Below are 13,032 nucleotides of genomic sequence, written 5' to 3' on the forward strand. Positions count from 1 at the left end.
TGAAACCTCTAATTATTTAATAAACACTTAATTTAATATATTTGATAATAATCACTTGAAATGGTAAATTGAAAATATTTTGTGTTATTCCACAGGATATGGATATTACTGGCAAGGCCAGTATTTATTGCCTACCTGATTTGTTCTTGATCTACATTGTTGCATAGACCAGAGCAGATTGAGGACAACAGATTTCCTTCCCTTGTGACCTATTGCTGTGATCTAATCAGATTTAACAAATTTGATTTACATTCCACAATGGTAGGAATTGAACAATCTTGCCAGGAGTGTTAAACTAGCCTTTAGGTTATAGGCCCAGTGATGTTATTACTACAGCAGTGGCATACCCAGTGCATGTGTTTGTGTATTAGACAAATGTAACCGTATGAGACTGTTGATTCCACATCGCTGCGGATGTAAATTAGAAGCCAGCTGTAATGTTTTTGAGTCTCTGAATGCATTCCCAAAACCAGCAAGCAGTTGGCCAAGATAATGCCAAACTCAAGCACGTTAATTTTGTAGAGTGCTGTCACTGAGTCATGGCTGTCAGTTGAGAGCTTTTTTTGAAGGTAGTGTAAAAGTGGAAAAACTCAGTTAGTCATGAAAATATTTGGCAGACTAGTCAACATCTATGTTTAAGTTCAGATGAATTAACATAGCAATAACATGGACCTATCATCAACAGTTTGAAACCGTTTATTTCTCTTCTCTGTTCTGATATTGACTGATTTGTGGTGTCACAGAAAACTAGTATGCAGGTACAGCAGCTAACAAAAACTGAAAGCGGATGCTGCAAATTGGAAACAAAAACAGAAGTTGCTGGAAAAGCTCAGCAGGTCTGGCATCATCTGTGAAGAGAAATCAGTTAACTTTACTGGCTTGGTCACCCTTCTTCAAAACAGCTGTTCGGAGGAGGGGTTACTGGACCCGAAACATTAACTCTGATTTCTCTTCACTGATGCTGCCAGACCTGCTGAGCTTTTCTAGCAACACCAGATATAAGAAAGGCAAATGAAATTTTTGCCTTTTTATTGTTAATGAAATAGAGTATGAGAGTAGTGAAGTGTTGCTGCAACTGTGCAAGGCATCAATGGAACTGCACCTGGAGTATTGTGTACAATTTTGGTCCTTTTTTTATCTGAGGAGGAATGTACTTGCATTAGAGGCAGTTCAGAGGAGGTTCACTAGACTGATTCCAAAGATGAGGGATTTTCTTATGAAGACAAATTGAGCAGTTTAGGCCTATACTCTCTGGAGTTTAGAAGGATGAGAGGCAATCCATTTGACATACACAAGATGCTAAAGGAATTAACGTAGACGTAAAGGATGTTTCATTATTTAGAATGGGAGGTCATAGTTTTAGAATAAATGGTAGCAGATCTAAAACCAGTGAGGAGAAATTGTTTCTCAAAGGGTCGTGAATGTAGAGTTCACTATCTGCGTACAGTTGATGGAGAGTAGGTGAGAAAGTGGAGTTGAGGTTGAGTTGAGATCAGTCACGATTGTGCTGAAAGACTGAGCAGGCTTGAGAGGTTGAATGGCCTACTCCTGCTCCTAGTTCCTATGTTTTCAACATTTTCTTCTTGCCCAGTGCAAGGCATTTGTATTTTTCAAACTTGATGTAGTTTTAAAACCTTTCTGATTCTAGGTGCGAGCAGTTTATGCTAATAATGATTGGTTCGAAGATGGGATGAAACTAGAGGCCATTGATCCGCTGAATTTATCCACTATTTGTGTTGCCAGTGTCCGAAAGGTAAGAAAATTTGGTTTTAGTTTGTTGGGACTGATGTTCTGTTAAAGGTACTGTACTTGTGTCTGTATGCATAGAATGCACTACTGCTTTAGATAAGCTGGATTTCAGGGCTATCACATCATTGGAAGGAAAATTATCGCTCAATCAGTGCTCTTAAACTCTTTCCAAAGTTTCTTTTCCAGTGTGATCTTAATTCAGTGCCTCAGGTTGTGGGTGACTCCCTACATGAATATTTGGTTAGGTAAGATTTATGGAGCTTTGGAGTGGGGTGAAATGAATTGAACATCTCTCATCCCTGCCAAATTTGGTCCCTCTTCCACTCTTCACCCCATCCCCCTCCTGGCTGGATAGGTAATAAAAAGGACTGTTTCTCCAAAAAATGAACGCTACCAATCTATTCATAAACTGATTTGCAGCAGCAGCAATCTAGGCCTCAAAGTGCAATTTATTAGGCCACGCCCACCAATACGAACAAAGAAAGCTGAGGATTTGAAGGGTTTTCCAGCTGTCAGAAATCAGTCCAAGTTCCATGGCAATCATTGCTGACTCAGATTTTGTGATCCTAAAACTTCATATCCATCACCACCTTGGGTATCTTGAGCCACAGTTTGGGCAGCCCTGCTTTTTTTTTTGTTTAGTTTACATAAATTCAGATTGGATCCCCTGCTTTAAGTAAAGTTGCTAACTGAACTTAAAATAATTTCTGAAATTATTTTATCGCATGGCTTGATCCTGCTCCAGCCATCAGTTATCCATGTGGCTACTCCCCTTCTACACCAAATGAAAAGCAGAAACACTTATTACCCAATTTGAGTCTTGATTATCAGAAAAGTTTCTTTTAAACCCTCTTTTTCAATACTTTTTAAAGAGAATCTAATCTAATCTAAAGAAATGTTTAATGAAAATGACAGAAACAATTTTTTTTTTTAAAATGTCCATGTGATTTTTGCACACAACACTGTCCTAGTGATTGATCTCAATTCCTGGAGTCTCCAGGTTGGCAACTCTACATATCAGGCAAACACCTAATGGAAAGCAATCTATAATTAGTGAAAAGGGGATATAAAGAAATGAAACTCATTTGTAGCTCCCCATATGGCTTAGTAGTTAACAGCACTACCCACATAATGCTGAGATACATATCTCTGTGCAGAGGAGGTGGTGTCATGCGAATATCAATTGACTAATCCGGAGTCACAGATTATGATCCAGGGACATGGGTTCAAATCCCACCACGAAAGTGAATTTTGAATACAATGAAAACTTGAATAAAAACCTCTTTTAAAAGCAAGTAAATGATTGTAAAAACACAGATGGGCCCTTTAGGGAGGAAATCTGCTATTCTTCACCTAGTCTGGCTGGTATGTCACTTCAGACATGCAGCAATGTGGTTGACTGTTAGCTGCCATCTGAAATGCTGGCTGAGCTTGCACTGAATGAATTGCTATAAATGAATAAACCAAATTGAACCCTTGCTTTAAGCTTCAACCTATGCGGAGTTAGCAGACCTTAGTAGTAGTAGTACAAGCTTTACTCTCGGTCCCATTGCTCCGTAGAGTTGAAAGGGATAGAGGTTTTTGAAATCTGTCTGACAATCAGTCCTGCACATTTTAAGTACAGTAAAAGTATTCCATAAATGTAAATTGTTATACCCAGTGGCTGCTGCTCCAGGCAATAAGTTAGAATGTGATTAAGTTTAATTGTAATTTAAGAGAGAGTGCCAGAAAAAAACAGGTTTGATTAGATCAGATTTCCTACAGTGTGGAAACAGGCCCTTCAGCCCAACAAGTCCACAGTGACCCTCTGAAGAGTAACCCACCCAGACCCATTTCCCCTCTGACTAATGCACCTAACACTATGGGCAATTTAGCCTGACCAATTCACCTAACCTGCACATCTTTGGACTGTGGGAGGAAGCCGGAGCACCCGGAGGAAACCCACGCAGACACTGGGAAAATGTGCAAACTCCACACAGACAGTAGCCCGAGGGTGGCAATGAACCTAGGACCCTGATGCTGTGAGGCAGGGATGCTAACCACTAAGCCACCATGCTGCCCATTTGGTGCCATTTGTGAATTGAAACCGTTAAGGTCTCAGGTTTCAGATCTCTGGCATTTTATGCAGAGGGAAATAGTAAGAAATGTATTTAATTTTGTACAAACAAAGGGTGAGGGAGAAGGACAACAGGGAAGGTTTATGATCATTTGGAGGATAGGAGAGATTGGTGCAAAAAGGTTTATGGTACAAATGCCAAATGGATTGGAAATGGCTCAAAAACAAAGACTTGCTGTGTCTAGATAGGGTATGATTAGCAGGTTAGCAGCAATATAGATGCAAAGTAAAGGCATTAAGAAAAGTATCAGAGAAACTGAACCATGAAAAAAGGCACAAAGCAATAGTTATGATGTAAAATTGGTGAACATTGTTTTGGAACTTGGAGGGGGCAAATAAAGATCAAAACAGCAGCACTTCAAAAAGGGAGGAAGAGAGACAAAGGTAGAGACTGCATGGTCAGAGAAAGAAACCTACCTTGCTGTCTTTTTTAAATGTGAGTAGAGTGGGTTCTGTTTGGTAATTTGTTTGGAGATCTGTCTCTTGATGAAGATTTTAAACTATAAAGTATGGGTACTAAGTTAACCTGAATAGTGTTTTTAGAGCAGTACAGCTGTGCTATTTTCTGGGGCTGTAGATGGTTAAGAGGCAAAGTAGTATGATGTGCTCTTCCTGTCGGATGTGGGCAATTAGGGAGAATTTCCGTGTTACTGGTGATTGTCTGTGGGAAGTGTGTATGATTACGAATCCTATCATGTCGCATGGATCAGTTGAAGTGGTAATTAGAGGCAATGAGGAATTACAGGAGTTGGGGGTGGGATGCATGGCAGTTACAGGAAGGGAGAAAGATTGCAGACACAGGTAGATGGGTTACCGCCAGGAAAGTAGGAGAGGGAGGCAGGTAGTGCAGGAATCTCTTGTGGCCATCCCCATCTCAAACAAGTCTGCTGTTTTTGAAAATGTGGGGTTGGGGCTAGACACTCAGGGGAATGTAGCACAAACAGCCAGGTTTCTGGTACTGAGACTGACTTTCTAATGTAACGAGGGGTATGTCAAGTTCTAAGCAATTGATTGTGATAGGGGACTCTCTAGTCAGAGGCACAGACAGATTTTTCTGTGGCCGACAGCGAGAAATCAGAATGGTGTGTTGCCTCCCTGGAGCCAAGATCAAGGATATCGGAGTGCAGAATCTTCTCAAAGGCGAGTGGAACCAGCAAGAGTTGGTTGTACATATTGGAACCAATGACATAAGAAGGGAAATGATGAGAATATAGGAAGTTAGGCAGGAATTTAGAAAGGTCCCCGAAGTAATATCTGGATTACTCCCAGTGCTATGAGCTAGTGAGGGTAGGAGTAGTAGGATAGAGCATGAATGCATTGTTGAGGAGCTGGTGCAGGGGAGAAGGGTTCAGTTTTTGGATCATTGGATTCTCTTCTGGGGTAGAAGTAAACTGTATATGAAGGATGGATTGCACCTGAATTGGAAGGGGATTAATATACTGGCAGGGAGATTAGCTACAGCTGTTTGGGAGGATTTGAACTAGTAAGGTGGGACCCAGGGAAATAATGAGGAAAGAGATCAGCCTGAGACTCTTGAGAAAAGGAGCAAGTCAAACAGTCAGGGTGGGAAGGGACAAAGCAGAGAACTAGGTAGGACTGAAAAATTAAACTACATTTATTTCAGTGCAAGAGGCCTAACAGGGAAGGAAGATGAACTCCGGGCATGGTTAGGAACATGGGACTGGGATATTGTAGCAATTACAGATTTGGTTCAGGGATGGACAGGACTGGCAGCTTAATGTTCCAGGATACAAATCCTATCAGAAGGATAGAAAAGCAAGAGTGAGGAGGCGGAGTGACATTTTTGATAAGAGATAACATTACATCTATACTTAGGATATTTCTCGGAATACATCAAGGAAATAATCTGGTTGGAACTGAGAAATAAAAAAGGGATGTTTACCTTATTGGATTTGTATTATTGACTACTCAATAGTCAGCAAGAGATTGGCAAACTAATTTGTAAGGAGATCTCTGCTATCTGTAAGAATAATAGGGTGGTAACGATAGGGGATTTCATCTTTCCAATCATGGACTGCCATAGTGTGAAGAATTCAGATGGAGAGGAATTTGTTAGGTGTGTACAAGAAAATTTTCTGATTCAGTATGTGGATGTATCTGTTGGAGAAGGTGCAAAACATGGGAAGTAAGGCAGGGCAGGTGACTGAGGTGTCAGTGGAGGGAGTACTTTGGGGCCAGCGACCATAGAGTCATAGCTATAGAGATGTACAGCACAGAAACAGACCCTTTTGGTCCAACTCTTCCGTGCCGACCAAATATCCGAAATTAATCTAATCCCATTTGCCAGCATTTGGCCCATATCACTATGACCCCTTCATATACCCATCCAGATGCCTTTTAAATGTTGTGATTGTACCAGCCTCTACCACTTCCTCTGACAGCTCATTCCATACACGCACCACCCTCCACGTGAAAAAGTTGTCCCTGAGGTCCCTTTTATATCTTTCCCCTCTAATGCTAAACCTATAGTTCTGGACTTCCTCACCCAGGGAAAAGAGCCTTGTCTGTTTACCCCATCCATGCCCCTCATGATTTTAGAAACCTCTTTAAGATCACCCCTTCCTCCCAATGCATGCTCTATCTTCAGCTCTCATTTGCTGTTCTGATATTTAATTCTTTACCTCCTCCAAACTACCATATTCTCCTCCAAAGAATAGATGATGAGATGATAGTTGCTTCTTGAAATAAATGCCTCCCTAATTTTAGGCAATCCTTTCCCGATGTGCTTCCTTCAAGTGGCTTTGTTTTGTTTCAAAATCCAATTCATACTTAAATAAGCAAATTGCAGTATCTCAAAATTCTTTTATTTTTAAAATAGTGATGGAAAAGGATAGACTGGGTATGAAAGTTAAAGTTCTAATTTGGAGGAAGACCATTTTTGACAGTATTAGGCAAGAACTTTCAAATGTTGCTTGGGGGTGGATGTTCATTGGTAAAGGGATTGTTGGAAATGGGAAGCCTTCAAAATTGAGATAACGAGAGTCCAGACACAGTATATTTCTGTCAGGGTGAAAGGAAAGGCTGGTAGGTATAGGGCATGCTGGATGACTAAAGAAATTGATGTTTTGGTCAAGAATAATGTCCAGTTTATGTCCGGTTTTGACAGCAGAGATCGAGTGAATCCTTAGAGTATAAAGGCAGTTAAATACTTAAGAGGGAAATCAGGAGGGCAAAAAGGGAACATGATAACTTTGCCAAACAAGGTTAAGGAGAAAACAAAGGAATTCTATAAATACATTTATTGACAAATGGATAGTGAGGCAGAGAATAGGACCCCTCAAAGATCAGCAAGACAGCTAAATGTGAAATCACAAAAGATGGCGGAGATACTAAACCAGTATTTTGCATCCATGTTTTCTGTGGAGAAGGACATGGAAGGTGGTGTTGGGTGTCTTAACACATAAAGGTGGATAAATCCCCAGGACATCATCGGGTATACCTGAGTACTGTTTGGGAAGCTAGGGCAGTGATTGCTGGGCTCCTTGCTGAGCTAATTGTATCATCAAAAATCACAGGTGAGGTGCTGGAAGATTGGAGGTTGACTAATGTGGTGTCACTATTTAAGAAAGGTGGTAAGGAAAAACCAGGGAACTATTGGGGTACTGGGCTAATGGTCGGATACTTGGTAGTGTGGATGAGCAGAGGGATCTTGGTGTCCATGTACACAGATCTCTGAAAGTTGCCACCCAGGTAAATAGTGCGGTGAGGAAGGCATATGGCGTACTGGCTTTTATTGGTAGAGGAATTGAGTTCCGGAGTCCTGAGGTCATGATGCAGTTGTATAAAACTCTGGTGCGGCCGCATCTGGAATATTGTGTGCAGTTTTGGTCGCCATACTATAGGAAGGATGTGGAGGCACTGGAACGGGTGCAGAGGAGGTTTACCAGGATGTTGCCTGGTATGGAAGGAAAATCGTATGAGGAAAGACTGAGGCACTTGGGGCTGTTTTCACTAGAGAAAAGAAGGTTTAGGGGCGACTTGATTGAGGTGTACAAGATGATTAGGGGGTTAGATAGCGTTGACAGTGTGAACCTTTTCCCGCGTATGGAGGCGGGTATTACGAGGGGGCATAGCGAATAGTCTTTACCTGAAAAGGTACCTTTGGTAGGGAAGGTTTCATTTCCTGATTTTCTTGAAGTGCATAATGTTAGATGAGCAGTTAGCTCTACGGCAGTTGCTGTCTGACCAATTTTCGAAATGTCCGCATTCTTCTACCCCTAGCGTCGGGTTGTCTTATTGGGTTCGGTGTTGCCCAAACGATAAATTCAAACTCAGTTGTTTTTCGTATCCTGGGGCACAAATTATTCTGTTTTAAATTCAAATTGTTGTCAAAGCAGCAACCGAAACTCAGGTAAACATTTCACAGCCAAATGTTACATATTTTCAATTTTCCAGTATACCTTGGAAACCGCGCCCTCTCTCCAGTACATGCCTTTAACTTTAAAACACGATAGACTAGTGAGCCTCACATTGGTAGGCAAGTTGCTGGAGGGAATCCTGAAGGACGGGACTTGCCTATATTTGGATAGGCAAGGACTGATGAGAGATAGTTGACATGATTTTGTGCATGAGAAATCGTTGAGTTTTTTGAAGAAGTAACGAGGATTGCGGGCAGAGCGGTGGATGTGATCTATATGGAGTCAAGGGTGACCTGCTGGAAAAGCACGGCAAGTCAGGCATCATCCGAGGAGCAGGAAAATCGGCGTTTTGGGCAAAAGCCCTCCAGGACTGCTCTATATGGACTTCAGTCAGGCATTTGACAAGGTTCCTCATGGTAGACTGGCTAGCATCATTAAATCACATAGAATACTAGTGGTTTGGACACTGAACTGGCTTGAAGATAGAAGACATGTGGTGGAGAGATACTTTTCAGCCTGGAGGCCTGTGACCAGTGGTGTGCCCCCAAGGATCAGTGCTGGGTCCATTGCTTTTTGTCATTTATATAAAATGATTTGGATGTGAACATAGTAAATTTGCAGAAGACACCAAAATTGGAGGTGCAGTGGAGAGCGAAGAAGGTTATCTCTGGTTACAATGGAGTCTTGATCAGATGGGCCAATGGGCTGAGGAGTGGCACAAGAAGTTTAAGTTTGATTAATGTGAGGTGCTGCATTTTGGAGAGGCAAATCAGGGTAGTACTTGTACACAAAATGGTACAGTCCTGGGGAGTGGTGTTGATCAGAGAGACCTTGGAGTGCAGGTTCATAGTTCCTTGAAAGTGGAGTCTCTGGTAGATAGGATAGTGAAGAAGGCGTTTTAATATGTTTTCCTTCATTGGTCAGAGCATGAGTATAGGAGTTGGGAGGTCATGTCATGGCTGTACAGGACATTGGTTAGGCCACTTTTTGAATATTGTGTGCAATATCCTATTGGAAGGGTGTTGTGAAACTTGAAAGGGTTTAAAAAAGACTTACAAGGATGTTGCCAGGGTATGAGGGTTTGAGCTATGGGGAGGGGTTGAATCGGCTGGGGCTGTTTTCCCTGTAGTGTTGGAGGCTGAGGGGTGACCATTTAGAGGTTTGTAAAAATCTAGGGGCATGGACAGGGTAAATAGACAAGGTATTTTCCCTGGGTTGGGAGAGTCCAGAACTAGAGGGGTGAGGGGAAAAATTTAAGAGGGTCCTGAGGGGCAACTTTTTCACACTGGTGCATGTGTGGAATGAGCTGCCAGAGGAAGTGGTGCAGGCTGGTACAATTATAGCATTTAAAAGGCTTCTGGATGGATATATGAATAGGAAGAGTTTAGAGGGATATGGGAAGTGAGGACTGGAGATCAGGATTGAGTGTGGTGCTGGAAAAGTACAGCAGATCAGGCAGCATCCAAGGAGCAGGAGAGTCGCTGTTTTGGGCATAAGCCCTTTATCAGGAAAGTCTGAAACATCAATTCTCCTGCTCCTCGGATGCTGCCTGACCTACTGTGCTTTTCCAATACCACACTCTCGACGGATATGGGTTAAGTTCTGGTGAATGGGAATAGATTAGTTTAGGATAATGGAAGAGTTGGGCAGCAGGGTCTGTTTTCATGCTGTACATCTAACTCTCTGACTCTATAACTCCATGTTGAGTTCACAAGGCTGTAGAGCGTAGAGCTGAAACCTGAAGTGCAACTGCTATCCTACCATTCACACCTCATCGAAACAGTCTTTTGTTTATTTAATCACTCTGTGCCTCCTCCCAATACACCAGGATAACATGGTCCTACTAACCGCATTCTGTGCCCACATTGCCCTGGAACCAGAATAAGGCATGAATCGATTGCCGCTGTTTCCTCATTGCCCCATTCTCTACTTTTCACACCTTGCATTCTTTCATATATTAATCAACACTAAAATAAATTGCACTTCTTGACTTGTTTATTATGAAACATGATTGGTGTTGGAGAGCCAAAAAATTTGTGATTAAATTTGATAATTGTGTAAAATAATATGCACTTTTTGAAAAGTAGGGAATATGGATGTTTTGATTGCTTCAGTTTTTAGCAATATCGCTTTTTGAGTGAACAGTTGTGATGTCTTCCTGCAAGTTGTTTTTGCAATGTTTCTGATGGAATGCAATGACATCACAGGGACTGCAGCCATCTGGTTGGTGACTGAACCCTCAGCAGTGTGTTGGCAGCAAATGCCTTATTTACTTGTCCCATTCCTGGTTGCTTTCGTAGTTTCGTGAACTTGTATTGAGCTTCACTGGAAGATTGTGGCAGGCTAAGGATAGGAAAAGTAGAGTTAATTTTAATTGTGTTGTTTTCCCTGGTCAGAGCTTGTTGTCATCCACTGTATTCAAGCTCTTGTGAGCCATGGGCACGTCACTGGTACATGGAAAGCAGGAGAGAAGTTTAGCAGTACAATTTGGTATTGTCTTACAAAAGCCAAGGATAAGATAAATGCAGAAATACTGGAGATGCTCGGCAGCTCAAGTTCAGCCTGTTTCTCTGTCTCTTCAAATGCTGCCTGACCACCTGAGTAGTTCCACTATTTTCTGTTCGTGTTTCAAATTTCCAGCATCCATAGTGCTCTGCTTTTGTGTTAGAATAAACATGAGAGTGGAGCAGAAAAAATACTTTCCTGTCTGCGTCAGTTTGATCCATGTGGTTAAACAATTCTGAGAGATTTAGCCATTAAAAGAGGGAGGTTTGTCATCATCCTTTTAAATGCGATTATCCTTTTATCCCCTTTTCAATTTAATTTTAAACAGTGGTGACGTCTTTTATGTATTGGCTTAATTGATTGAAGATGTGCAACTGAAATCACAGCACTTAGTTTCACAGAATCTCCAAACGGTTTCGGACAGGTCAATTGGCCAATAATGTTTGCACTGGCTCTCTGCAGAAGGAATTTACCTGGTGCCGCTTCCAGTCTTCTCTTTGTAGCCTTACATGTTCTTCCTTTTTGAATATTAATCCAAATTCCCCCTTGATGACTCTATTTAATTCTATCTCCACCACACTTTCAGTGCATTTGTGATCTCAACTTCTGCACACAGCAAGCAGTTTCTCCTCACTTCTCCATTGTTTCTTAAATCAGCATAATGTGAAGAATATACATCAGTAAATATCCACATGCAAACACTCCAGTATGCAAGATGGCAGATGGTGCACGCAACTGTCTAGTCTAGGAAATGTAGTGCAGAAAGTGATGCTCCCCTTCTGTAACTTGTTTTATTAAATGTTCATTTAAGCACTTTTCCGTTTTTTTGTTTTGACATTTTTTCCAAGTTTTCCTCCATCTTTTGGTGAAAACTATGGATAAGCAAACATTTGGAGCAGCGTTGGTTTGCACAGATAGGGAAATTTTGTTAAAGGATTGTAAATAAGCTGGTGCAGATTTAAAGTGGTTTGCAAGAGAAGCAAATATGATGTATAAAAATGCTTTATCTTACAAGTGGTTTGGTCTGGAAGGCATTGCCAGATTTTGTGCTGAAGACAGTCAATTGAAGCATTGAATAATTGTTGGATAGAAACAACATCCAAGGGTGTGGGAGAGGATGGGTAAATGGAAATAAGTTGTAATACTTGTACAGAATTGTGCACAATGTTGGCATGTTTGTCCTCCTTGTGGACTTAAATGATTTTGAAGGCGGTCAGGATAGTATTTGCAAAGAAACGATCTTAAATCTCCACCCCCATTAATAAGCATTTCTGACCATGTTACTATTTAATGGCTGCCCTGCACTTTGCAAGGTGACCTTTGTATTGCCTTGTAGCAAAATCTGTCGCTATACAGTAGTGTTTTCCCCCCCCCACCCATGGTGGTTACGTTCCAGAACCTACTGTGGAAGCCCAAAACCACAGGTGGGAGTGAACCTATCCATTTAAATGGGAAACGTACCTTGCTGGCAGCTGGTCCCTGGTGCTGGGACCTTCCGTATAACTTGCTCGGGCCGTGGTAAACCACGGGTAACTGAAACTGCGGAATCATTTCCGGGGGTCGCTCTGTACTGAGAATATACATCTGTATAAGGATTTTGATTTTCACACCACCTGTGTGTTGTCGTGACTCAATGGTGTGGAGGTATTGGACAGGGGTAGACAAAATCAAAGTTACATGACTCCAGGTTATAGTCCAACAGATTTATTTGAAATCAGAAACTTTCGGATCACAGCCCTTTTGTCAGGTGTAGAGCTGCACTCTGAAAGCTTGTGATTTCACAAACCTGTTTGATTTTGATCAGATGGGTCAATGGGCTGAGGAATGGCAGATGCAGTTTAATTCAGATAAATGTGAGATGCTGCATTTTGGGAAAGCAAATCTTAGCAGGACTTGTATACATAAGAGTGAGGTCCTAGGAACTGTTGCTAAACAAAGAGACCTTGGAGTGCAGGTTTCTAGCTCCTTGAAAGTAGAGTCTCAAGTAGATAGGACAGTGAAGGCATTTGGTATGCTTTTCTTTATTGGTCAGAATATTGAGTAGAAGAGTTGGGAGGTCATGTTGCAGCTGTACAGAACATTGGACGCATGGGCGAATTGGACCGAAGAGTCTGGTTGCATGCAGTGCATCTCTATGAATCTGACTATAACCTGGTGTTGTGACTTCTGACCATGAATCACTGGGACGTTGCAGTACATTCAAGACCCACTATTTGTTGAGTTGAGACAAATCTGTAAACTTGACTCAATCATTACAATCAAACTATTTTTAACTAATAACAA

At 41.6% G+C, this 13,032-nt stretch overlaps 1 protein-coding gene across 5 annotated transcripts in view; it reads left to right on the top strand.

Annotated features, from left to right (window-relative positions):
• l3mbtl2 (L3MBTL histone methyl-lysine binding protein 2) overlaps positions 1-13,032 on the top strand; it is a 109,577-nt gene that overhangs the window by 37,340 nt on the left and 59,205 nt on the right. For all 5 annotated transcript variants that reach the window (XM_043679906.1, XM_043679905.1, XM_043679903.1 and 2 more), the window contains exon 11: positions 1,649-1,753. In XM_043679906.1, coding sequence (XP_043535841.1) covers positions 1,649-1,753 — 105 coding nt within the window. The remainder of the gene's footprint in view (positions 1-1,648; positions 1,754-13,032) is intronic.

Source organism: Chiloscyllium plagiosum, chromosome 39, assembly GCF_004010195.1.
Source record: "Chiloscyllium plagiosum isolate BGI_BamShark_2017 chromosome 39, ASM401019v2, whole genome shotgun sequence".
Classification (NCBI taxonomy): domain Eukaryota; kingdom Metazoa; phylum Chordata; class Chondrichthyes; order Orectolobiformes; family Hemiscylliidae; genus Chiloscyllium; species Chiloscyllium plagiosum.